The sequence below is a fragment of the Saccopteryx bilineata genome, chromosome 4 (genome assembly GCF_036850765.1).
Source record: "Saccopteryx bilineata isolate mSacBil1 chromosome 4, mSacBil1_pri_phased_curated, whole genome shotgun sequence".
NCBI classification, from domain to species: Eukaryota; Metazoa; Chordata; class Mammalia; order Chiroptera; family Emballonuridae; genus Saccopteryx; species Saccopteryx bilineata.
This window is the reverse complement of record NC_089493.1, coordinates 130,953,421-130,979,364: the sequence shown is the minus strand read 5'-3', so window position 1 is coordinate 130,979,364 and position 25,944 is coordinate 130,953,421. Positions and strand designations below refer to the sequence as shown.

At 43.7% G+C, this 25,944-nt stretch overlaps 1 protein-coding gene and 1 non-coding gene across 8 annotated transcripts in view; one reads left to right on the top strand and one right to left on the bottom strand.

The window, feature by feature from the left end:
- Positions 1-25,944, top strand: part of SIN3A (SIN3 transcription regulator family member A) — a 100,321-nt gene that overhangs the window by 64,832 nt on the left and 9,545 nt on the right. For all 7 annotated transcript variants that reach the window (XM_066278242.1, XM_066278243.1, XM_066278240.1 and 4 more), the window contains 7 exons: positions 1,437-1,675; positions 5,320-5,503; positions 6,758-7,331; positions 10,260-10,429; positions 14,679-14,852; positions 15,976-16,068; positions 17,582-17,676. In XM_066278242.1, coding sequence (XP_066134339.1) covers positions 1,437-1,675; positions 5,320-5,503; positions 6,758-7,331; positions 10,260-10,429; positions 14,679-14,852; positions 15,976-16,068; positions 17,582-17,676 — 1,529 coding nt within the window. The remainder of the gene's footprint in view (positions 1-1,436; positions 1,676-5,319; positions 5,504-6,757; positions 7,332-10,259; positions 10,430-14,678; positions 14,853-15,975; positions 16,069-17,581; positions 17,677-25,944) is intronic.
- On the bottom strand, positions 2,559-2,666 carry LOC136337010 (U6 spliceosomal RNA). The gene has a single exon (XR_010731732.1). It is a non-coding gene; the product is annotated as a U6 spliceosomal RNA (small nuclear RNA).

Sequence of the window (25,944 nt, the reverse complement as noted above, 5' to 3'; positions counted from 1 at the left end):
CGAGTTAGAAAGCAGAGGTTGTCATCTGTTTTGCTAGAATGTTCTTGTTCTCAACTGGTATGCATACAAATGAGAGGCAACATTCTCATTTCTCATTTGTGATTATAGGAGTGAAGGTGACAGAAGTGTGGTGTGTATGTGTTTAGGCTTGGGCGAGATGGGTTAGTTTTAAAATGTTCCTTTATATATCAGAATAGGTGAGGGATCTTATAATGCAGTCAACCTTCAAGACTTGGTGGCTTAAAGAAACAGATTTATTACTTGATCTTGGTACATGTACATTGAGGTTTAGCAGGGGGTTCTGCTCATTTGAATTACTTGGAGAGGCTCTCGCCAGTGGTTCAATGGAAAGCGCATTGATCCAGCATATGGACGTCCTGGGTTCAATTCCTGGTCAAGGCATACATGAGAAGCAACCATCTGCTTCTCCCTCTCCTTTCTCTCCCCCTTTTCTTCCTCTTCTCCTCTCGCAGCCAGTGGCTCGGTTGGTTTGAGCATGGCCCTAGGCGCTGAGGATAGTTTGGTTGATTCAAGCATCGGCACCAGACAGGGATTGCCAGGTAGATCCTGGTCAGGGCACGTGTGGGAGTCTACCCCACTATCTCTCATCCTCTCACCTAAAAAAAAAAAAAAATAAATAATAATAATAATAATAATTACTTGAGGAACCAGGGTGACAGAATGCCACTGTCTTGATTATTGCCCATCACTGGAGGCAAAAAGATTGCTCAGAAGGGTCTTGCATCATTAACAGATCTTGCCTGGAAGGGATAAACATTACTCTGACCCACATGTTCACAACTCAATTGCCAGAACTAGTTATATGGCCCTATCTAATCACAAGGGAGCCAGGAAGTAAAATTCATCTTTTGTCCAAAACCAGGGAGAAGGAATCTGTCATAGTTGACAAAGTGACTACCACAGTCCCAAAACTAGAAAACTTAGGGAAACTTGTACAGATATAGGGTCCTAGGCCCTTTGAACTGCTCATTTACTTGGTTTTCTGTTTCTCATTTAGAGAATCTTGTGTTAAGACTAGGAAAAAGGTTAACAAACAGGCTGCCAGTCATTTCCTCATCCAGGTCAGACCAGCAGTCCCTTACCAGAAAATAAGTGCCTCCAATCTGTGTTTGGTGGTCCTGGGCCAAGCACACTGGTGGTGGTGGGAGTAGTGACTACCACCGACACATTGGGTATTGTGTTTGCTGTGTGCCAGGCATTGCGCAGAACCCTTCATGTGGATTGTATCATTTAATCCAGAAAGCAGCCTTATGAGAGTGGTGCAGCTATTCCTGTGTTACTGGAGAGAAAACAGGCTCCTGTGGCTCTTAGGGCAGAGCCAGGGTTCCATTCCAGGGAGTTTGCTCTTCACCTCTAACTCCTGGCTTCTGCTCTGTTCTGGTTTGGTCCTGAGCACACTTTGTTTTTTCCTTTAGCTTGATGTAGTTTTAGAGACCAATCTGGCAACGATCCGGGTTCTGGAAGCAATACAGAAGAAGCTTTCCCGCTTGTCTGCCGAGGAACAAGCCAAGTTCCGCTTGGACAACACCCTTGGGGGCACGTCAGAAGTCATCCATCGAAAAGCACTCCAGAGGATATATGCTGACAAAGCAGCTGACATCATTGACGGTCTGAGGAAGAACCCCTCCATTGCCGTCCCCATTGTCCTTAAAAGGTATCTGAGCCCATGTGCTCTTCGTGTTCTAACATGCTTCAGGACAGAGTTGGTGCCCCACTAGATAAAGCTCATTTTTTACTTTGTTATCCCATGAGACCTCCGTTTATTTCCATTCTAGTTGTTGGAAATCAAGTACAGCGTGGGATAATGGAACTTCTTTAGGATATATATATATATATATATATATATATATATATATATCCTGACAAGGTGGTGGCACACTGGATAGAGCATCATCCTGGGACGCTAAGAACCCAGGTTTAAAACACCAAGTGCGCCGGCTTGAGCATAGGATCATAGACATGACCCAAAGGTTGCTGTCTTGAAGCCCAAGGTTGCTGGCTTTAGCCAGGGGTCCTTGGCTTGGCTGGAACCCTCCAGTCAAGGCATGTATGAGAAGCAATCAATGCACAACTAAATTGCTACCACTATGAGTTGATGCTTCTCATCTCTCTCCCTTTCTGTCTCTCACTTAAAAAAATAAAATAAAAAATATAGCCTGACCAAGCTGTGGTGCAGTGGATAGAGCATTATCCTAGGATGCTGAGGACCCAGGTTTGAAATTCCAAGGTTGCCAGCTTGAGCACTGGCTCATCTGGTTTGAGTTCAGGCTTACCCGCTTGAGTGCGGGGTTGCCAGCTTGAGCATAGGATCATAGACATGACCCCATGGTTGCTGGCTTGAGCACAAAGGTCGGTCGCTGGCTTAAAGCCCAAGGTTGCTGGCGTGAGTCAAAGGTCAGTGGCTCAGCTGAAGCCCCCTGGTCAAGGTGCATATGAGAAGCAATCAATGAACAACTAAGGTGCTACAACTATGAGTTTATGCTTCTCATTCTCTCTCCCTTCCTGTCTCTCTGTCATGCAAAAAGAAGTATGTGTATATATAGATGGAATGGTCCACAAATTTACACATCATCCTCGTGCAGGAACACTGCAAACCTTCTCTGTATTGTTCCAATTTTTAGTATATATGCTGCCGAAACAAGCATGCTGATGAGGCACTTTTTTTTTTTTTTTTAATGTGAGAGGAGGGGAAATAGACTCTCCTGCATGTGGCCTGACCAGGATCCACCTGGCAACCCCATCTGGGATCAATGCTCAAATCAGCCGATCTATCCTCAGCACCTGAGGCTGATGCTCAGACCAACTGAGCCATCCTCACTGTCCAGGGCCAGCACTCAAACCACTCGAGCCACTGGCTACAAGAGGGGAAGAGACAGAGAAGGGGGAGAGGAAGGAGGGGGAGAGAATGAAATGATCTCTTTACCTGTGTGCCCTGACCAGGGATCAAACCCAGACTTCCACGTGCCAGGCTGATGCTCTATCCACTGAGCCAACTGGCCAGGGCCTGGCAGGGATTCTTTGTAACCAACAGTAGAGGACACCCAGGAGAATGCATGCAGCTTTGTGTTTGAGGCCATGTTTTAAAGTACAAAACAGAGAAGAAAACCACTAATGTGCCTGCTATTTAGTGCTAACTGTTGTAATATCTTTGGGTTTTGTGAGGGATTTTTTTTTTCTTCAATTTTTTCACTGATTTGAGAGAGAGAGGAAGGGGAGGGGGAGAGAGAGAGGGAAGCATCAACTCATTGTTCCACTTAGTTCCATTTAGTTGTGGACTCATGGGATATCTTGAATATGTGCCCTGACCGGGGATTGAACCAACCACCATAGCGCACTAGGACGATGTTTTATCCACTGACCCCGACCAGGGCTACACCATCTTTGGTTTTAAGTAGAGTCACCCTTTGTCTTTGTTAAAATGAATAAGTATTATTTTATAATACCTATTACAAGATGTATATTTACATTCCTACCAAGAATTTTTTCTCCTAATTGTTTCTTATTCCTTACCTAATAAGCCTTCAGCCTGAGGTGTAGAGGGGCTGTTTTGCCCATCTGAGGTCAGGCATCAAGGAGGAGCCAGAGCCAGGCTACGCCCTAGGTTCCTCCAAGTCCATAGCACTCTGGACCACACTGTGAATCCCAGCTAAGAACTCAGTATCTATCACCTGGTAGAAAGGAACTTCTGTCTTCTGCACAGAGGTCCAGTTTTATTTTATTTTTTATTTTTTTTAAAGAAAGTTGTTCAATTTTTTTTCTTTTTTTTTTTAAGATTTTATTTATTTATTATAGAGAGGGGAGAGAGAGAGAAAGAAGGGGGGAGGAACAGGAAGCATCAACTCCCATATGTGCCTTGACTAGGCAAGCCCAGGGTTTTGAACCGGTAACCTCAGTGTTTCCAGGTTGACGCTTTATCCACTGCGCCACCACAGGTCAGGCCAGAGGTCCAGTTTTAGTGTTTCTCCCTGGTCTTCCCTTTAAATACTGCCACAGGTTATTTGTCTTTTTGTCAGGAGCAATTTAACATTTGGCTTTGGGATGTGAACTATTCTCCAGTTTCTATGTTGGGTGTTTATTGTTTTTGTTTTGTTTTTTTGTTTGTTTTAACAAGAGAGATGGGAAGGGAGAGAGATAAGAAGCATCAACTTGTAGTTGTATTACTTTAGTTGTTCCTTGATTGCTTCTCATACATGCCTAGACCAGGGGGCTCCAGCCAAGCCAGGGACCATAGGGTCATGTCAATGAGCCCATGCTCGAGCTGGTAACCTCAGAGTTTCAGACCTGGGATCTTAGCATCATCGACACTCTATCCACTGCACCAACACCATATTGAGTCAGGCCCATGTTGGTTTTTTTAAATTTTTTTTTGTATTTTTCTGAAGCTGGAAATGGGGAGAGACAGTCAGACAGACTCCCACATGCGCCCAACCAGGATCCACCCGGCACGCCCACCAGGGGCGACGCTCTGCCCACCAGGGGGCGATGCTCTGCCGTGACCAGAGCCACTCTAGTGCCTGGGGCAGAGGCCAAGGAGCCATCCCCAGCGCCCGGGCCATCTTTGCTCCAATGGAGCCTTGGCTGCGGGAGGAGAAGAGAGAGACAGAGAGGGAGGGGGGGTGGAGAAGCAAATGGGCACTTCTCCTATGTGCACTGGCTGGGAATCGAACCCGGGTCCCCCGCACGCCAGGCCGACACTCTACCGCTGAGCCAACCGGCCAGGGCCACCATGTTGGTTTTGATTTTACTCTCCTCTCTTCTAGAGGGTTAGGATTAGTTATTCTCATCAGAACTTCCCAAACTATTTCCAAAGGAACATTGCTGTGTAAGCTCTCTGCTCTTGTATTTTTGCATTTATGTTAGCATAGTAAACGTTCTTAGAGGTTCTGTAGCAATGACACTTGTTTAACTTTGTTTTAGATGGCCAAGGACAAGAACCTCCTTTATATAGGGGTATTCTGTAGAATGCTGGTTGAGAAATAACTATTTTAAGTAGGATTTCTGACTTTGGACTTTGGGACAAATTACTTCCTCAAAGTCTTGAATGAGAAATTTCCTCATGTAATGAGGTTAAAGACTGGTTTGAGTAACATTTATCCCGAGTTGCCAATAATTTTGACAACCCTATTGTCAAAAGCCTATTACATCTTTTGACTTTTGAAATAAAGTAAGGGTGACATATTTTTCACTTCCAAACTCTTATAAGAGTAGGTGCTATTACCCCATTTCATTGGTAAAGAAATAGTCTTCCAGAGTCTTTGACTTCCCACCTTGTTTCCACCCCACCTCCACACCCTATAGGTTGAAGATGAAAGAGGAAGAATGGCGAGAAGCTCAGAGGGGCTTTAACAAGGTGTGGAGAGAGCAAAATGAGAAGTACTACTTGAAGTCTCTAGACCACCAGGGCATCAACTTTAAACAGAACGACACCAAGGTCCTGAGGTCTAAAAGCTTACTCAACGAGATTGAGAGTATCTATGATGAGGTGAGTTGGAGGTCTCTGCACCTGTAGAGGACTCCAGTCTTTGTATTATACATAGCTTTGATTTCTCGAAATTACCATTGTTATATGAAAGCAAGACCCTCTAAGATGTGTTGGTTCTTGCTTTGTAGCTGTTGTAGACTTCTCTTCTCAATTCTACCATTTTAATCCTGCCTGACCCTCACCTTTCTACCTAAGTTCTCGTCTGCTTTCAGTTGACAACGCTGCCTCTCCCCCATTCGTTGTCCTCAAGCCGTGCCTTATATACTCAATTAGACTGTCTCAGCTTCCCTCCACTTAAACTCTTCTCACTGATCCCCAAACGCTAAGCCTCGTTTATTCAGTGTACCTACAAGGATTATGAGTAGTGTAGGAGTGAGGATACAGAGATGAATAAGGAAGTAATGCTGCTTTCTTTGTGCACATAGTCTTTGGTGATGGATAGAAATATAAGCGCAGTGTGGTTGAGAATTCCTAGGAGGGATATAGTCTTGTAATTTAAAAAGCTTTTTAGTCCCTGGCCGGTTGGCTCAGCGTAGAGTGTCAGCCTGGCGTGCAGGGGACCCGGGATCTATTCCCAGCCAGGGCACATAGGAGAAGCACCCATTTGCTTCTCCACCCCCCTCTTCCTCTCTGTCTCTCTCTTCCCCTCCCGCAGCCAAGGCTCCATTGGAGCAAAGATGGCCCAGGCGCTGGAGATGGCTCCTTGGCCTCTGCCCCAGGCACTAGAGTGGCTCTGGTCACGGCAGAGTGACACCCCGGAGGGGCAGAGCATCGTACCCTGGTGGGCGTGCCGGGTGGATCCTGGTTGGGCGCATGCGGGAGTCTGTCTGACTGTCTCTCCCCATTTCCAGCTTCAGAAAAAATACAAAAAAAAAAAAAAAAAGCTTTTTATTGTAAAAATGTCAAATACACAAAAGGGGAGAGAATAGTAAAGTGAGCTCTTATGTAAACTTAAATAATCATGTTTATTTTGCTGATGTTGTTACAGCTAACATCTCCTGTACTCCCTCCGCAGATGCACTTAAATACTAATTCAGAATTTTAGAAGATGGTCCCAATTTTGTCCCATTGTCCCCTATAAGTCTTCAAAAGTCTAGAAGGCACCAATATTTTGTTCTTAAACAATATCTTTCCCATTACCTTATTGTTTCTGGAAGTATTAGACTGGGAATGGGAGGTGCTCAGGTGTGTCTCATAGGTCTGTGTGCTGATGCTCTGGACGTGGCACTTACTCTTCTCTGTCTCTCCTGGTAGAGGCAAGAGCAGGCAACGGAAGAAAATGCCGGCGTGCCTGCCGGCCCGCACCTCTCACTGGCCTATGAAGACAAGCAGATCCTGGAAGATGCAGCTGCCCTGATCATCCATCATGTGAAGCGGCAGGCCGGCATTCAGAAGGAAGACAAATACAAGATCAAGCAGATCATGCACCACTTCATCCCAGACCTGCTATTTGCTCAGAGGGGTGATCTCTCAGATGTGGAGGAAGAGGAAGAAGAAGAGATGGATGTTGATGAAGCCACGGGGGCAGCCAAGAAGCACAATGGTGTTGGAGGCAGTCCCCCTAAGTCCAAACTACTGTTTAGTAACACAACAGCGCAGAAACTGAGAGGGATGGATGAAGTGTACAACCTCTTTTATGTCAACAACAACTGGTACATCTTTATGCGACTGCACCAGATTCTGTGCTTGAGGCTCCTGCGGATTTGCTCCCAAGCAGAGCGACAGATCGAGGAGGAAAACCGGGAGAGGGAGTGGGAGCGGGAAGTGCTGGGCATCAAGCGAGACAAGAGCGACAGCCCTGCCATCCAGCTCCGTCTCAAAGAGCCAAGTAAGTACCTGCACTGCTGGTTACAGACAGTGTGCTCACTTTGGGGGGGTGGGTAGGGGTGGTGACCTCTGGCCTAGTCAGGCTTGTACTGTTCCCTTTAGTATGTGGAGTGCAGGGATGCCTTAGGAGCTCAGATTCGAGTTCTGCAACTTACTGCTTATGTGACCTTACTTAAACTCTCTGAACCTATTTACCTGTAAAATGGAGGTGCTTCTTGTCACTTTGTGGGGTCTTGGGGAGAATTGGAGAAAATATGCAAACTACCCTGTGCAGTGCTTGGATCGTGAACACCCAGTGACTGGTGACTGCATACCAGGGAAGGGGTGTCCTTTGCCATCAGCTTCCCAAATGGCAGATCTCTGGGTTATTGCTAGGTGTTTCAAAGGACAGAGAGGTACTAAAAGGGTGCACAGTTGGTTCCACTCCATGACAACATAAATTTCTAGTTGTTAGTGCCTAAGATTGATGCAGATTATCTGGTGTATTCGGGCAGAATTTCTCTTGAACCGCAGGTTCATGGCTTATCCCTAATAAATAGAGGTTGTAGAAATGAGATTGGAACTGACGAGGTGGTGTGAGACAGCAAGCAGAACAGGTAAGACAGGAGTGGAGACAGAACTGGGGAAAGGAGAGCAAATGGGGGTACGGAAACAGGCGTGCACTGTAATTCTCTGCCACCTAACTTCTGGGTGACTGTTCATTTCATAAGTATACTTTTCACAAAAATTAGGGGATAGGCCTGACCTGTGGTGGCGCAGTGGATAAAGCGTCGACCTGGAAATGCTGAGGTCGCCGGTTCGAAACCCTGGGCTTGCCTGGTCAAGGCACATATGGGAGTTGATGCTTCCTGCTCCTCCCCCCTTCTCTCTCTCTCTCTCCTTTCTAAAATAAATAAAAAATAAAAAATATATTTAAAAAATTAGGGGATATTTTATCATATGAGTAACATTTATCATATGAGTAAAATATCCCCTAATTTTCGTGAGCAGTATACTTGAGCTGTCCAAAACTTTTTCATGAAGCCTTTTTTCTGTGCTCTTGAAGAAATAGCTAGTCTGGAGCGAATTATCTATTTTTTAATTTTTTTTTTTAACTGTTGCTGATTTAAGAAGCCCATGTGTGGCCCTAGCCTTCAGTCTGTTGAAGAGCTAATGACGTTGGGAATTAATTCTGAAAACCATGATCTGGATTAATACTAGCTTGAGGGAGACTACTTTTGGACCTTAGTATGATAATTCCATCTGCTTGGGGTAGAAATAAGAGAAAATGGCTTAATCCTGGCTTGACCACTGACCTCCCTTGGCTTGGGATTTAACATCGTTTGGTCGTGAGAGATAGTGCCAATTTCACTGAGCTGCGTGCCCAAGTCTGTGGTGTGCACCCAGAGCTTTCTTCTGGCGGAACTGCTCATGCCGTGTGTGGCTCCAGCCAAGGTGCTGCTCTGTCTGATGAAACTCAAGCCAGTTACTGCCTTTCAACAGTAACTGTCCTGTTTTACCCGTCTTGACAGGGTCTGTCACACTGCAGACAAATGGACACAGACTCAGCTTTTGCTTTTAGCCTTTTTGCTTCTGTACAGACTTTACAAGCTGGTAACCAAATGTCAGTGACAAAGAGTTCCTTGTGTGACTTATTTTCATTTTAGTGAGTTTTGTGTTTTTTTGTTTTTAATTCAGTGAGAGGAAGGGAGGCAGAGACAGATTCCTACATGCACCCTGACTGGGATACACTCGGCAAGCTCACTAGAGGGTGATGCTTTGCCCATCTGGGGCATTGCTCAGTTGCTGAGCAACTGAGTTCTTCTTAGCACCCCGGAGACCATGGAGCCATCCTCAGCACCTGGGGCCAACACTCCAGTTGAGCCATGGCTACAGGATGGGTAGAGAGAGAGAGGAAGAGAGAAGCAAGAGGAGGAGGGATGGAGAAGCAGATGGGTGCTTCTACTATGTGCCCTGACTGGGAATTGAACCCAGGACATCCATGCTGTGCTGGTGCTCTACCACTGAACCAGCCTGCCAGGGCCCATTTTAGTGAGTTTTTTATTGAAGCATAACACGTATATTGAAAAGTATACAAATCTGAATTGTATAGCTCAGTGAATTTTTACAAAGTGAGCACATCTGTGTATACCAGTACCTGGATCAGGAAACAGAACACAACCAATACCCCAGTCACCCCTATGGCCATGGTCAGATCGTTATGTTTTTGAGCCCCATGTAAATGTATGGGTCTTATTTTCGTGAGCTGTGGCAGTGTCCTTTCTCTGCTGCTGTGCATTCTGTAAGCTGCCAGCATCTCTGTAACAACTGGAGAGGTGCCAGCTGGTGGCAGAAGTGATCCCTGTACAGCTACAGGTCTCTGTGCAGTTTGTGAAGTACAGCGTTGGGAATCCATTTTTAAACAAAAAGCTTTGACAAGTGCCAGTGACTTTACTATTCATAGATGATTTATTTCATTTGCTCACCTTTTTCTGTTCTTGGGAGGTTTCCCAGTGCTAGAGTGTGGCTCTGCTCTGTTGGCCTCATTCCATTGCCTTCTGTGCTTCAGGGACATAGTTCTGTGAGCAGGGGATTCTTGCTAGCAGGAGGTGGATTCCTCTCAGCAGGAGAGCAGCACTTTTTGTAGAAACTTCTTCCCTGGGATATTTTGTTCTCCTATCATGCAGAGAACAGCCTGTCAGTACGTGTCTTTCTGACACTGTCAAAATGGTAGGAACTGCTGGTGAAGTTGCAGAGTCACTGTGCTCTGATTGACAGTGCTAACTAATTGTAGCCTCCTGTCAGACTGGGTCTCTGCAGGTCAAAGGGCATGTTTTGATACCTAGAGTTTGTTCTTTCAGTGCTCCTTAGGCTAGCTGTGGGACCCACCCTGCCTCTCCTTATCTTTCCCTAGCAAGGTGAGGCCTCACTTGTCCCATCTCTCCCACAGTGGATGTTGATGTAGAGGACTATTACCCAGCTTTCCTGGACATGGTGCGGAGCCTGCTGGATGGCAACATCGACTCATCCCAATACGAGGATTCCCTGCGAGAGATGTTCACCATCCATGCCTACATTGCCTTCACCATGGACAAGCTCATCCAGAGCATCGTTAGACAGGTGAGACCCGGTGGGGCAGGAAAGTATCCTTGGCTACATGTGGGCCAGGCGCAGGAAAGGGTCTAAGGATGTCTGTGTGTGAATCCTTCTGCAGAGGGGAGGCTGTACTGTGGGGTTCTTGTGAACAGGGTGGCAGTACTTCAGCCATGTGATGACTCCTCTGCTCTACTCAGTGTACCTCACGGTTGGGTGAACCTCCCTCAGACCAGATGTGCGGCTTTCTTGCTGATCTGTTGGGCCTATGTTGGGCCTGACCCTGCTCTCTGCCCTGCTGGCCCAGCTCTGCCTTTGCTCTCCCATAGGTGCTCGGAATTCAGCACGCTTTCCTCACTTAATATTTGAAGTTCTTTTTTATAGGAAAGGTTTAATATATTTTATAATATATTGCCCTTCACTGTCTGAGGTTCCCTCTGAGTTAGGTTTATGGTTTATTCCTATGGCACCCTAGGAGTTTGTAACTATGTTTGGTTTTGCCAGCAGTGATAATTTTATAGCAAAGAGCATGCAGTAGTGTGGTTTCTATTCCTTTGCTTTGAGTTCTGAACTCCCAAAGAGTCTATAGTTGGTGCACTACTTTCTTTAAAGTGAAAACTTAAGTCCTGGCCAGACTAGATAGCTCGGTTGGTTGGAGCATCATCCCAAAGCACAGAGGTTGCTGGTTCGATTCTTGGTCAGGGCACATACAGGAACTGCTCAATGTTCCTGTCTCTCTCAGTGTGTCACTCCTCGCTTCTTTCTCTTAAAACAAAACAAAACCTTGTTAAAAGAAACTTGTACTTCTAGAGTCACACTGGCACTATGGAAGGAAAAGTTTGTTGCTCAGGTGTTTCTTGGGGTGAAACATGGACTCCTTTGTAGAATACCCATGCTTTTATGGGAGAGGACGCATGGCTCTCGTCTCTCTCGCCGATCTTCTCAGAGAAGAACACTTCACATAACTGAATTCTGGTGTCTTCACGAAAGTTGTCACGCCGACTGTTTTTTCCCTGAAGTTGAATTTACTAGGCCTTGCCTTAAGATGTTCAGATGGTGACTGGTAAAAATCGATGTATGGAGCCTGCTCTGTGGTGGCGCAGTGGATGTCGACCTGGAATGCTGAGGTTGCCGGTTTGAAACCCTGGGCTTGCCTGGTCAAAGCACATATGGGAGTTGATGCTTCCTGCTCCCCCCTCTTCTCTCTCTCTCTCTCTTTTTTCTCTCCCTCTCCCCCCCCCCCATCTAAAATGAAAAAAAAATAATTGCATGCCTATTTTTAAAAAAAGAAAGAAAAATCATTGTATGGATACAATTAGCTATGCTCATAATTTTTTTTTTTTTTTTTAAATATTTTTTAGGTGAGCTGCGGAATTTTTTTTTTTTTTTTTTAATTCATTTTAGAGAGGAGAGAGAAAGGGAGAGGGAGAGACAGAGAGGGAGAGAGAGAGAAGGGGGGAGGAGCTGGAAGCATCAACTCCCATATGTGCCTTGACCAGGCAAGCCCAGGGTTTCGAACCGGCGACCTCAGCATTTCCAGGTCGACGCTTTATCCACTGCGCCACCACAGGTCAGGCCTATGCTCATAATTTTTGTGAGACTAATCCTGCTAACATCCCTTAAAAGTTGCTCTGTGCTCATGTTCTGATTACAGGCTTGCTGATGCTACAGCTGATAGTAAGCCAGCACAGCTTTTTTTTTTTTTTTTTTAATTTTTTAAATATTTTCTTTAAAAATATATATATTTTCTTTATTGATTTTACAGACAGGGGTGAGGTGGGGTACAAGAAATATCCGCTCATAGTTGCTACACTTCAGTTGTTCATTGCTTGCTTATGCTTGTTTTAGGTATCTTGACCAGCAAGCCCAGGGTTTCGAACCATGGACCTGAGTGTTCAGGTTAATGCTCTATCCACTGGGCTACCATAGGCCAGGCCTGCCAGCATGACAATAAAACTTTTTATAAGCTGAGATTAGTTTTTTGAAACAGTGGATGTAATTAGTACATTTATTAGAACCACTTAGTTACAATTTTGAGCCATTAATACAGTGTTCAGCCTTTTTGTTGTTGCTGTTGTTTTTAGGAAAAAAGTTTCATCTAGAAACCCAGATTTAGTATTTTTAAAATGCATGTTCATGATTCTCATCTTAACCCCTTAATTGGAGGCATATCTTCTCTCATTTACCTTACTTCATTTAGTATTCTCCCAGACTTCATTTATCTAAGCTTTCCAAGCTAGTTGAGGAAAGTTTTGTTTGGCAGTCTCATAGATATCTAGTAGAGAACTTTGTATGCCCAGGCCACACATAGGTGTAGGACTGGGACACTTTCCCCTGGCCTGCATGCCTTCTTTCTGAACACCTGCTTCATTCTCGTGCTTTTCTCTGCATAAGGACATTGGGTCTACCACACTCCTCAGGCTTGGCTTCCCATAGTAGTGCTTCTGGCCACACATGACCTGCTGTTTCCATTCAGGTGCTCCTCTGTCTACCAGGCACACGCAGAGTGTCATTTCAGATTAGCAGCAGTGAGAATCTGACCAGCCTGGCTTGGGGGTAGAGTGCCTAACTGTCCCTGGATTATAATGCTGCCCTTTTAAATGACTAGAAGGGGCTAGATGTCCAGGAAGACGGTGTGAGTGGGGAGTTAGTGGCCTGATCTACTTCGACAAGAAGGTGTAAAGCACCAGTTCTATGAGGTAGAGACCAACTTTGGGTAGCCTTTCTTTACACTGCTGTTTTCTCTGAAACGTTAAGCTTTTCTGTGTTATCTTATTGTCATAGCATTATTTTAGTGGTTCATTAGAATCTGTTGTCTGGACTAATTGTAATTTATTTCATCTTCTCCAATTGCTGGTTTTTCTACCGCCATCAAATCACTCACCTTCAGACTGGCACTGTGATCATTTACCCACAGATACACGCATACTTGTCACTTAAGACTTTTCTAAATATCAAAAATAAGTAGTTGTAGTTACTAGCACTCAAAAAGAATATATCTTCCTAAAAATAGAATGGCTTAGTGGTTATGAAAATTTTAAAATAGATAAATTGATATTGCAGTTAACTTTTTGCTTTCTGTTTAATGGACAGTTCCATTTGAGAGAATTTTTAAGTCACAAAAGTTATCATAGGCAATCACGATAGGCGTGTTGAAAATGAGTTAATTTATATTATATACAATTTAAGTACAAAACTTCCTGTCAGATGTAGAAAAATAGGTGGTGTGTTAGAAAGAACATTGGCCCTCAGTGTCCTTGAGTCCTAACTTCGCTCCTTCACTGAATGCCCCTGGCAGTTAATTCAGGAACAATTTCTTAGATACATTTCAGATTTTCTATTAGGGCTGGGGATATAGATCTGCATCTCACCTTCATGCTTATCTAAGGTGAGACATGCCTTCTTCTCACCTGGGCACACAGTTTTCCTGTCTAACATTTACATTTGCTTCATACAGCAGGACACCCCTCTCCAGCCTCTTCTCAGGGTAGTTGTGTGGAGCAATTAAAAATATGTATGAATGCAAATTGTGAATGGTAAAGAAATGCTGTAAAATAGGAAGCCATGAGAATTTTCTTTCATATAAAAATGTCTTTTAAGTTCCTTAAAACTTTAAGTGAAGCCCTGGCCAGTTGGCACAGTGGTAGAGCATCGGCCTGGCGTGTAGAAGTCCCGGGTTCGATTCCCGGCCAGGACACACAGGAGAAGCACCCATCTGCTTTTCCACCCCTCCCCCTTTCCTTCCTCTCTGTCTCTCTCTTCCCCTCCCGCAGCCAAGGCTCCATTGAAGCAAAGATGGCCCGGGCGCTGGGATGGCTCTGTGACCTCTGCCTCAGGCGCTAGAGTGGCTCTGGTCGCAACATAGCGACGCCTCGAATGGGCAGAACATCGCCCCCTGGTGGGCAGAGCGTCCAGGGGGCGATGCTGGGTGGATCCCAGTTGGGCGCATGCGGGAGTCTGTCTCTCCCCGTTTCCAGCTTTAGAAAAATACAAAATAAATAAATAAATAAAGTTAACAAAAAAAAAACTTTAAGTGAATAGCATATTAATAACTATTGCCTATGGTTTTGCTTTTAAATAAATATGAAAATTTTACTCATGGACTAGTGATAATGGTTGAAGATTCAGCAAGAAAACTTTAAAGTGTTTTTGTGTGACCAATTTCCAAAAAGCCTCGTTTTGAGCTGAGTGACCGAACTGTCAAAGAAAGGGCAAGTATGCGGCAGGGAGGAGTGTTTTCTTGGTTCACTGTCGACTCGCCTTTGCTTGATTCCAGCTGCAGCACATCGTGAGCGATGAGATCTGTGTGCAGGTGACTGACCTGTACCTGGCAGAAAACAGCAACGGGGCCACTGGGGGCCAGCTGAACACGCAGACATCTAGGAGTGTCTTGGAGTCAGCATATCAGAGGAAGGCCGAGCAGCTCATGTCAGATGAGAACTGTTTTAAGGTGAGAGTTGTGTAGTCAAGGACTGTGCTGGTGACAGTGTAAGTTGTTGGGACTGTCTCTCCACCAGAAGTCAAAGACAGACCAGGGGGCTTTGACCTAGTGATTCCACTCCTGGAGCTCCTTAGAGTTCCTGTGTGTTCACTGGAGGAAACACACAAATAGAAAAGTGGAGGGAATTTTTCCCCAGGGAGGGTTCTCCCAAGGACAACCTCCTCTTTCTTGCCTTAAAAAAATTATTTTATATGATTCTCACAATTTTTTATTCTGCTTCTTTCTTTGAATGTCTTTAATATGATAGTGCTTTGCAAGTATATTGTTTAAAAATGTAATTCTTGATTGTTGTAGGAAAGATAAGAAATGCGAAGAAAAGAAAAATTGCCTGCAATTCTTCCCAGATATAACTATTGATGACATTTCTAGACTTTTCTGTGCTTTATATGTATTTTGAAAGAGATCATATTAGGCAGGGTGTGCTGTAAGTTACATTGCTCAGTTACCAATACCTCTTGAGTCTTTTCAGCATCTTTTTGTGACTTTTTGGGATTTCATGCCTGTCTTATTTGACACCTGGGTTGTTTCCAGTTTTCCACCATTGATTGTAGTAGCTAATTTGAGAAACGTATTGCTGAGGCCCTGGCCAGTGGCTCAGTGATAGAGCGTCAGGCCAGCATATGGACATTCTGGCTTCAGTCTCCAGTCAGCACACATGAGAAGTGACCGTCTGCTTCTCCATTCCTCCCTCTCCCCCTTCTCTCTCTCTCTTTTTCTCTCACAGCCAGTGGCTCTATGGGTTCAAGCAGCAGCCCTCAGCACCTGAGGACAGCTTGGTTGATTCAGTCGAGCATTGGCCTCAGATGGGGGTTGTGAAGTGGATCTCGTTCAGAGGGCGTGTGGTAGTCTGTCATTCTATCTCCCCTCTTCTCACTTGAAAAAAAAGAAAGAAAATTATAACAAAAAGTTTTGCCTTTTAATTGCCTACCTCCTAAGCTTTTGAGTAGCTTCCTCCTCTCTTCCATTGGAGCAGTTGTATGACCTTTTTGCCTTCACCGCCCAGCCCTTGAGAAGAAGCTGGGTTGTAGCTTTGGGGTGGTCTTTTGTTTATTCTTGGGTTTCTTTTTTGCAGCTTATGTTCATTCAGAGCCAAGGCCAGGTTCAGCTGACTATTGAGCTTTTGGACACTGAAGAGGAGAACTCAGATGACCCTGTAGAAGCAGAGGTATGACAAGTGTGCTGAGGGAGGTGTCATGTCCTGAGGGACTGCCCATTGATGGTCTTCTAGAACGCGGAGACAGCCATGGGCTTGTTTAAGGGTCAGCACCTGAGGCTTAAAGTGCCTGTCACTCCAGCCACATCTCCAGCTAAAGAGAGGCGCTGCCTGGCGTTAGCTGTTTTGGGTTGGTGGTGGTATGGTCTAGCTCCTAGTAAAGCCATCTCCTCTAAGGAACCCTCCTGGTTGCCACCTTAACTATTTTTCTCCTCAAGTGTAAGAAACAACAAGTGAAGCACCATCTGCCTGGCCTCACCTTGAGTCTTTGTGTTGCGTGTACTTTTTATTGGGTAGATGAAGCCAGGCGCTCTCACCACAGCTATGGTTGTCATAGCTGTTCTGACTGTTATAGCTGTAATGCTAGTGTGGGGTACTTGCCATGTGTGTGATGTTGAGGACATGGAGGGGAGACTGCCGTTTTGTGGGAATATTGACTCATGGTTGCCAACTCATTAGATTTTTTTAGAGATGCCAGAAGTCCAGATTTTAATTGCAAAAGAATAATTTTCATAGATTTGCCACTAATATTTTAGTCTGGAACAAAAATACTCTCTCTTTAAGGAAATAGAACTTGTCAGTGAGCCGTCTTCTACACATTTATAACTTCTGGTAACTTTTAAATATATCAGAGGAGCTTTAGCTTTTGCTCTTTAACAGCAATTTCCAACCAGTGAGCCACAAGAATTGTTAAAACACGCAGTACCTGACTCTTTAGTCAGGGGCACTGACCTCTTTGCCCTCAGATTGTCAAATTAAAAAATGACAACAGCCAACATTACAGCCTTTTGGTGTGAGTGAATCAAAATTATACCTATTTTTTGTTTCAGCTTGGCAAAAAAAAAAATACCTTTTTTTTTTTTTTTAATTTTTCCTAAGTTGGAAACGGAGAGGCAGTCAGACAGACTCCCGCATGTGCCAGACCGGGATCCACCCGGCACGCCCACCAGGGGGCGATGCTCTGCCCATTGGGGGTGTGACTCTGTTGCACCCAGAGCTATTCTAGCGCCTGAGGCAGAGGCCATAGAGCCATCCTCAGCGCCCGGGCCATCTTTGCTCCAATGGAGCCTTGGCTGCGGGAGGGGAAGAGAGAGACAGAGAGGAAGGAGAGGGGGAGGGGTGGAGAAGCAAATGGGCGCTTCTGTGTGCCCTGGCCGGTAATCAAACCTGAGACTCCTGCATGCCAGGCCAACGGTCTACCACAGAGCCAACCGGCCAGGGCCAAAAATACATTTTTTTGGTGTGCAAACTTAGTAACTAATTAGCTTATGTGCTATGAGATGAAAAAGGTTGAAAATCATTGTTCTGGCAGAATTTTAAAGCTGTGTTTCCATACCAAGTAACAACATGTCATTATGGGAAGAGAATTTTTTATCTAGACATTTTAGTTATAGAATTTGTTGACATGGATGGAGTTTAGGCTTTGTGTTCTTTGCCCACCCCTGTTTTGTGTTTGTGATACCAGCGTTGGTCAGACTATGTGGAGCGCTACATGAATTCTGACACTACCTCTCCTGAGCTTCGTGAGCACCTGGCACGGAAACCAGTATTTCTCCCAAGGTGAGTGAGCCAAGTCATGTGTCGGCAGGATACACCGGTGCGTGTGCAGCAGCGCAGAGTTAAATGGCTTTCAGGTTCTTGTTTGTCATTCTATTAATCTTTCTGTCTGCTGGGGATACTGGTCAAGGTTTGTGTTGCTGTTAAACCAGAAGCTTGCCTAGGACTTGTGCAGAGCATTAGGGAAGTGAGAGTTTTAGAGAATCTGCAACAACTTACTTGCCTTGTGTCAGAGGGGGGAATGTGTAAAAAGCTGAGTCAGCAAAGGGAAGAGGCACCTGTGAAAAGATCAGAGCAAGCCAGGCAAAAGTGTCCCAGAATCTTCTTCTACTAGAGTCACACAGGACACTCTGGGTTCCTCCAGCAACAAACTGTGACCATCTTCCAAGTTCTGTCAACCAAGGAAGCTCATTAGGTTCTGTCTCAGTGCCATAGTTCTTTATTGGTGCTAGTCATGTAGGAACCCTCTGTTTGTCATGTACCAAAATTCCAGATTCCCAGAAGGAAAGCACAGACCATATATTTTGTGCAAAGTTTATATACAGTGAGGCCACTCTTGTCATTTATGGAATGGTACAAACTCTCCCAAAGTCCAAGGTCCCAAGCTGAGGTTCTGAAGCCTTTTGGCCTTGAGCCCCTTCACTCTTAGATACTGAGCCACCTCCCAGAGCTTTTATTTACATGGACTGTGTCTAGTAAGATTTACCACATTGGAAATTAAAACTGAGAATTGTCTAAAAGAGTTATGGATTCTGTTTAAAAACAATAATACTGCCTGACCTGTGGTGGCGCAGTGGATAAAGCGTTGACCTGGAACACTGAGGTCTCCGGTTTGAAACCCTGGGCTTGCCTGGTTAGGGCACATATGGGAGTTGATGCTTCCTGATCCGCCCCACTTCTTTCTCTCTCTCTCTCCCTCCCTCTTTCTCTCTCTCTAAAAGTGAATAAACTCTAAAAAATAAATAAGTAATTTTAACAAACCAACAATACTAAACCTATTAGATCTTATCATAAATAATTGTTTAATGAAAGGCTATCCGAAAACAAAAATTAGGGGAAAGAGTGGCATTGCATTACAATTTTAAACTTGTTTGGTGTCTGGCTTTATAAGAGAAAAACCGGCTCCTTATTCAATCTACTGCATTCTTTTTTTTTTTTTTCCCCTTTTTAAATTAATTTTACTAGGGTGACATCAATAAATCAGGGTACATATGTTCAAAGAAAACATGTCCAGGTTATCTTGTCAATCAATTATGTTGCTTACCCATCACCCAAAGTCAGATTGTCCTCTGTCACCTTCTATCTAGTTTTCTTTGTGCCCCTCCCCCTCCCCCTTTCCCTCTCCCTCTCCCTCTCCCCCTCCTGTAACCACCACACTCTTATCAATGTCTCTTAGTCTCGCCTTTTTTTTTTTTTTTTTTTTTTTTTTGGTATCTTTCTGAAGCTGGAAATGGGGAGAGACAGTCAGACAGACTCCCGCATGTGCCGGACCGGGATCCACCCAGCACACCCACCAGGGGGCGACGCTCTGCCCACCAGGGGGCGACGCTCTGCCCCTCCAGGGCGTCGCTCTGCTGCGACCAGAGCCACTCTAGCGCCTGGGGCAGAGGCCAAGGAGCCATCCCCAGCGCCCGGGCCATCCTTGCTCCAATGGAGCCTCGGCTGCGGGAGGGGAAGAGAGAGAGAGGAAGGAGAGGGGGAGGGATGGAGAAGCAGATGGGCACCTCTCCTGTGTGCCCTGGCCAGGAATCGAACCCGGGATCTCTGCACGCCAGGCCGATGCTCTACCACTGAGCAAACCGGCCAGGGCTAGTCTCACTTTTATATCCCACCTACGTATGGAATAATGCAATTCCTGGTTTTTTCTGATTTACTTATTTCACTTCGTATAATGTTATCAAGATCCCACCATTTTGCTGTAAATGATCCCATGTCATCATTTTTTATGGCTGAGTAGTATTCCATAGTATATATGTGCCACATCTTCTTTATCCAGTCTTCTGTTGAAGGGCTTTTTGGTTGTTTCCATGTCCTGGCCACTGTGAACAATGCTGCAATGAACATGGGGCTGCATGTGTCTTTACGTATCAATGTTTCTGAGTTTTGGGGGTATATACCCAGTAGAGGGATTGCTGGGTCATAAGGTAGTTCTATTTTCAGTTTTTTGAGGAACCACCATACTTTCTTCCATAATGGTTGTACTACTTTACATTCCTACCAACAGTGAATGAGGGTTCCTTTTTCTCCACAGCCTCTCCAACATTTGCTATTACCTGTCTTGTTAATAATAGCTAATCTAACAGGTGTGAGGTGGTATCTCATTGCAGTTTTGATTTGCATTTCTCTAATAACTAAAGAAGATGAGTATCTTTTCATATATCTATTGGCCATTTGTTTTTCTTCCTGGGAGAAGTGTCTGTTCATGTCCTCTTCCCATTTTTTTATTGGATTGTTTGTTGTTGAGTTTTATGAGTTCTTTGTATATTTTGCATATTAGGCCCTTATCTGAGCAGTTGTTTGAAAATATTTACCATTTAGTTGGCTGTCTATTTTGTTATCAGTTTCTCTTGCTGAGCAAAAACTTCTTAGTCTAATGTAGTCCCATTCATTAATTTTTGCCTTCACTTCTCTTGCCTTTGGAGTCAAATTCATAATGCTCTTTAAAACCAAGGTCCATGAGTTTAAAACCTATGTCTTCTTCTATGTACTTTATTGTTTCAGGTCTTATATTTAGATCTTTGATCCATTTTGAATTAATTTTAGTACAAGGGGACAAACTGTAGTCCAGTTTCATTCTTTTGCATGTGGCTTTCCAGTTTTCCCACCATTTGTTGAAGAGGCTTTCTTTTCTGTATTGTGTGTTGTTGGCCCCTTTATCAAAAATTATTTGACCATATATATGTGGGTTTTTTTCTGGACTTTCTATTCTGTTCCATTGGTCTGAGTGTCTATTTTTCTGCCAATACCATGCTGTTTTGATTGTCGTGGCCCTATAATATAGTTTGAAGTCAGGTATTGTAATGCCCCCAGCTTCATTTTTTTTCTTTAAGATTGCTTTGGCTATTCGGGGGTTTTTATAGTTCCATATAAATCTGATGATTTTTTGTTCCATTTCTTTAAAAAATGTCATTGGAATTTTGATGGGAATTGCATTAAATTTGTATATTGCTTTGGGTAATATGGCCATCTTGATTATATTTATTCTTCCTAACCAAGAACAAGGAATATTCTTCCATCTCATTGTATCTTTTTCGATTTCCCTTAACAATGGTTTGTAGTTTTCATTATATAAGTCCTTTACATTCTTTGTTATGTTTATTCCTAGGTATTTTGTTGTTGTTGTAATCGTGAAGGGGATTATTTTTTTGAGTTCTCAAATGTTTCATTGTTGGCATAGAGAAAGGCTATGGACTTTTGTATGTTAATTTTGTATCCTGCGACCTTACTGTATTGGCTTATTGTTTCTAGTAGTCTTTTTGTGGATTCTTTGGGGTTTTCGATGTATAGGATCATATCATCTGCAAAAAGTGATACCTTTATTTCTTCTTTTCCGATATGGATGCCTTTTATTTCTTTGTCTTGTCTGATTGCTGTGGCTAGAACCTCTAGTACCACATTAAATAACAGTGGAGAGAGTGGACAACCCTGTCTTGTTCCTGATCTAAGGGGGAAAGCTTTCAGTTTAGTGCCATTTAATATGATGTTAGCTGATGGTTTATCATATATGGCCTTTATCATGTTGAGATATTTTCCTTCTATACCCATTTTGTTGAGAGTCTTAAACATAAAATTGTGTTGTATTTTATCGAATGCCTTTTCTGCATCTATTGATAAGATCATGTTGTTTTTGGTTTTTGTTTTGTTGATACGGTATATTACGTTAACCGTTTTACGTATGTTGAACCATCCTTGAGATTCTGGGATGAATCCCACTTGATCATGATGTATTATTTTTTTAATATGTTGTTGTATTCGATTTGCTAGTATTTTGTTTAGTATTTTAGCATCTGTATTCATTAGATATATTGGTCTGTAGTTTTCTTTTTTTGTGCCATCCTTGCGAGGTTTCGGTATGAGGGTTATGTTGGCCTCATAAAATGTGTTTGGAGCCTGACCTGTGGTGGCGCAGTGGATCAAGCATCGACCTGGAATACTGGGGTCGCTGGTTCAAAACCCTGGGCTTGCCTGGTCAAGGCACATATGGGAGTTGATGCTTCCTGATCCTCCCCCCTTCTCTCTCTGTCTCTCTTCTCTAAAATGAATAAATAAATAAATTTTTAAAAAATGTGTTTGGAAGTATTGTTTCTTCTTCAGTTTTTTGGAAGACTTTCAGTAGAATAGGAACCAAGTCTTCTTTGAATGTTTGATAAAATTCGCTAGTATAGCCGTCTGGGCCTGGACTTTTATTTTTGGGGAGGTTTTTTTTTTTTTTTTTTTTTTTTTTTAATTTTATTTATTCATTTTTAGAGAGGAGAGAGAGAGAGAGGAGAGAGAGAGGGGGGAGGAGCTGGAAGCATCAACTCCCATATGTGCCTTGACCAGGCAAGCCCAGGGTTTCGAACCGGCGACCTCAGCATTTCCAGGTCGATGCTTTATCCACTGCGCCACCAGAGGTCAGGCTTGGGGAGGTTTTTAATAGTTTTTTCTATTTCTTCTCTAGGTCTGTTTAGGCTTTCTGCTTCTTCTTGACTCAGTCTAGGAAGGTTGTATTGTTCTAGGAATTTATCCATTTCTTCTAGGTTGTTGAATTTAGTAGCATAAAGTTTTTCATAGTATTCTACAATAATTCTTTGTATATCTACGATGTCCGTGGTGATTTCTCCTCTTTCATTTTGGATTTTGTTTATATGAGTTCTTTCTCTTTTTTTCCTTGGTAAGTCTTGCCAGGGTTTTTTCAATTTTGTTGATCTTTTCTTTCTTTTTTTTTTTTTTTTTTGTATTTTTCGGAAGCTGGAAACGGGGAGAGACAGTCAGACAGACTCCCACATGCGCCCGACCGGGATCCACCTGGCACGCCCACCAGGGGGCGATGCTCTGCCCCTCCGGGGCGTCGCTCTGCCGCGACCAGAGCCACTCCAGCACCTGGGGCAGAGGCCAAGGAGCCATCCCCAGCGCCCGGGCCATCTTTGCTCCAATGGAGCCTTGGCTGCAGGAAGGAAAGAGAGAGACAGAGAGGAAGGAGGGGGAAGGGGTGGAGAAGCAGATGGGCGCCTCTCCTGTGTGCCCTTGCCGGGAATCGAACCCGGGGCCTCTGCACGCCAGGCCGACGCTCTACCACTGAACCAACCGGCCAGGGCCTTGTTGATCTTTTCAAAGAACCAACTCCTTGTTCTATTAATTTTTTCTATAGTTTTTCTGTTCTCTATTTCATTTATTTCTGCTCTGATTTATATTATTTCCTTTCTTCGGATGGTTTTGGGTTGTCTTTGTTCTTCTTTTTCCAGTTCCTTAAGGTGTGAAGTTAAGTGGATCACTTGGGCTCTCTCTTGTTTGTTCATATAGGCCTGAAGTGATATGAACTTCCCTCTCATCACTGCTTTTGCTGCATTTCATAGATTCTGATATGTCGTATTGTCATTTTCATTTGTCTGTATATATCTTTTGATCTCTGCGCTTATTTCTTATTTAACCCATTCATTTTTTAAGAGTATGTTGTTTAGTTTCCACATTTTTGTGGGGGGGGTTTCTTCTTTTTTGCAGTTGAATTCTAGTTTCAAGGCTTTATGATCAGAAAATATGCTTGGTACAACTTCGATTTTTCTGAATTTGCTGATGTTGTTTTTGTGGCCCAATATATGATCAATTCTTGAGAATGATCCGTGTACACTGGAGAAAAATGTATACTCTGTCACTTTGAGATGAAATGTCCTGTAGATGTCTATCATATCCAGGTGCTCTAGTGTTTTGTTGAAGGCCATTATGTCTTTATTATATCTTTATTGATTCTCTGTTTGGATGACCGATCTAGAGCCGTCAGCGGTGTATTGAGGTCTCCAAGTATGATTGTATTTTTTCAGTTTTTGTTTTAAGGTCAATAAGTAGCTGTCTTATATATTTTGGTGCTCCTTGGTTTGGTGCATATATATTAAGAATTGTTATATCTTCTTTTTTTTTTTTTTTGAAGCTGGAAACGGAGAGACAGCCAGACAGACTCCCGAATACTCCCGACCGGGATCCACCTGGCACGCCCACCAGGGGCTGCGCTCTGCCCACCAGGGGGCAATGCTCTACCCCTCCGGGGCGTTGCCCTGCCGCGACCAGAGCCACTCTAGCACCTGGGGCAGAGGCCAAGGAGCCATCCCAGCGCCCGGGCCATCTTTGCTCCAATGGAGCCCTGGCTGCGGGAGGGAAAGAGAGAGACAGAGAGGAAGGGGGGGGGTGGAGAAGCAAATGGGCGCTTCTCCTATGTGCCCTGGCCGGGAATCGAACCCAGGTCCCCCGCACGCCAGGCCGACGCTCGACCGCTGAGCCAACCGGCCGGGGCCAAGAATTGTTATATCTTCTTGATTCAGTGTCCCCTTAATCATTATGAAATGACCATTTTTGTCACTGAGTACTTTTGCTGTCTTATAGTCAGCATTATCAGATATGAGTATTGCTACGCCTGCTTTTTTTTGGATCTTATTTGCTTGGAGTATTGTTTTCCAGCCTTTCACTTTGAATTTGTTTTTATCCTTGTTACTTAGATGAGTTTCTTGTATGCAGCATACAGTTGGATTTTCTTTTTTAATCCATTCTCCTACTCTGTGCCTTTTTATTGGTGAGTTTAATCCGTTTACATTTAGTGTAATTATTGACACTTGTGAATTCCCTATTGCCATTTTATAGATTGCTTTCTGTTAATTTTGTGTCTTATTTGATCCTTCTCATTCGTTTTTCTATCTTTTGTTTTTATTTGGTTGTATTCCATACTTCTTTCCTCTGTTGCTATCTTTTTTAAACCATGTGCTTCTGTAGTGGTTTTTCAATGGTGGTTACCTTTAAGTAATGAAAAGGGTTCCTACCCTGTTCATTGTAGTGCACTATCTTGTGAGTACTTTTGCACTCCATCGTCCTTTGCTACTGTTTTTTTTGTTTGTTTGTTTGTTTTTTTGTTTTTTGTTTTTTGTTTTTTTTTACAGAAGCAGAGATAGACAGGGACAGACAGACAGGAACGGAGAGAGATGAGAAGCATCAATCATCAGTTTTTCGTTGCGCGTTGCGACTTCTTAGTTGTTCATTGATTGCTTTCTCACATGTGCCTTGACCGCGGGCCTTCAGCAGACCAAGTAACCCCCTGCTGGAGCCAGCGACCTTGGGTCCAAGCTAGTGAACTCTTTGCTCAAGCCAGATGAGCCCACGCTCAAGCTGGTGACCTCGAGGTCTCGAACCTGGGTCCTTTCACATCCCAGTCCGACACTCTATCCACTGCGCCACCACCTGGCCAGGCTCGTCCTTTGCTACTGTTAATCTCCATCCTCTCCCCTCCCCTTTTTTTTGTTGTTGTCACAGTTTAAATTTGGTTTTATTGTGTTCTTGATGGAGCTTTTACTTGTGGTTTTGGGTTTTTTTGTTTTGTTTTGTTTTTTGTTCTTTGTATCTGGTTGGAGAACCCCCTTTAGTAATTCCTGGAGTGGGGGTTTTCTGATAAATTCCCTCATCTTTTCTGTATCTGTGAATGTTTTTATTTCTCCTTCATATTTGAAGGATAGCTTTAATGGGTATAGTATTCATGGCTGAAAGTTCCTCTCTTTCAGGACTTTAAATATTGGGGTCTACTCTCTTCTAGCTTGTAGAGTTTCTGTTGAGAAATCAAATGATAATCTAATGGGCCTTCCTTTATATGTTGTATTCTTTTCTGTGGCTGCCTTGAGAATTTTTTCTTTGTCATTGGTTTGTGCCAATTTCATTATGATGTGCCTTGGAGTAGGTTTGTTGGGGTTAAGAAAACCCGGAGTTCTGTTTACTTCCTGAATTTGAGGCTTTAATTCTTTCCACAGGCTTGGGAAGTTCTCATCTATTATTTGTTTATGTTCTCCATTCCATTTTCTCTCTCTTCTCCCTCTGATATACCTATTATTCTTATGTTATTCTTTTTGATGGAGTCAGACAATTCCTGTAGGGCTATCTCATTTTTTTTTAATTTTTGAGTCTCTTTCTTCTCTCTATTGTGCCTCAAGTTGCTTGTCTTCTATTTCACTAATCCTACCTTCTATCTGGCCTGTTCTATTAGCTAAGCTTGTTACCTCGTTTTTCAGCTCATGAATTGAGTTTTTAATCTCTATTTGATTT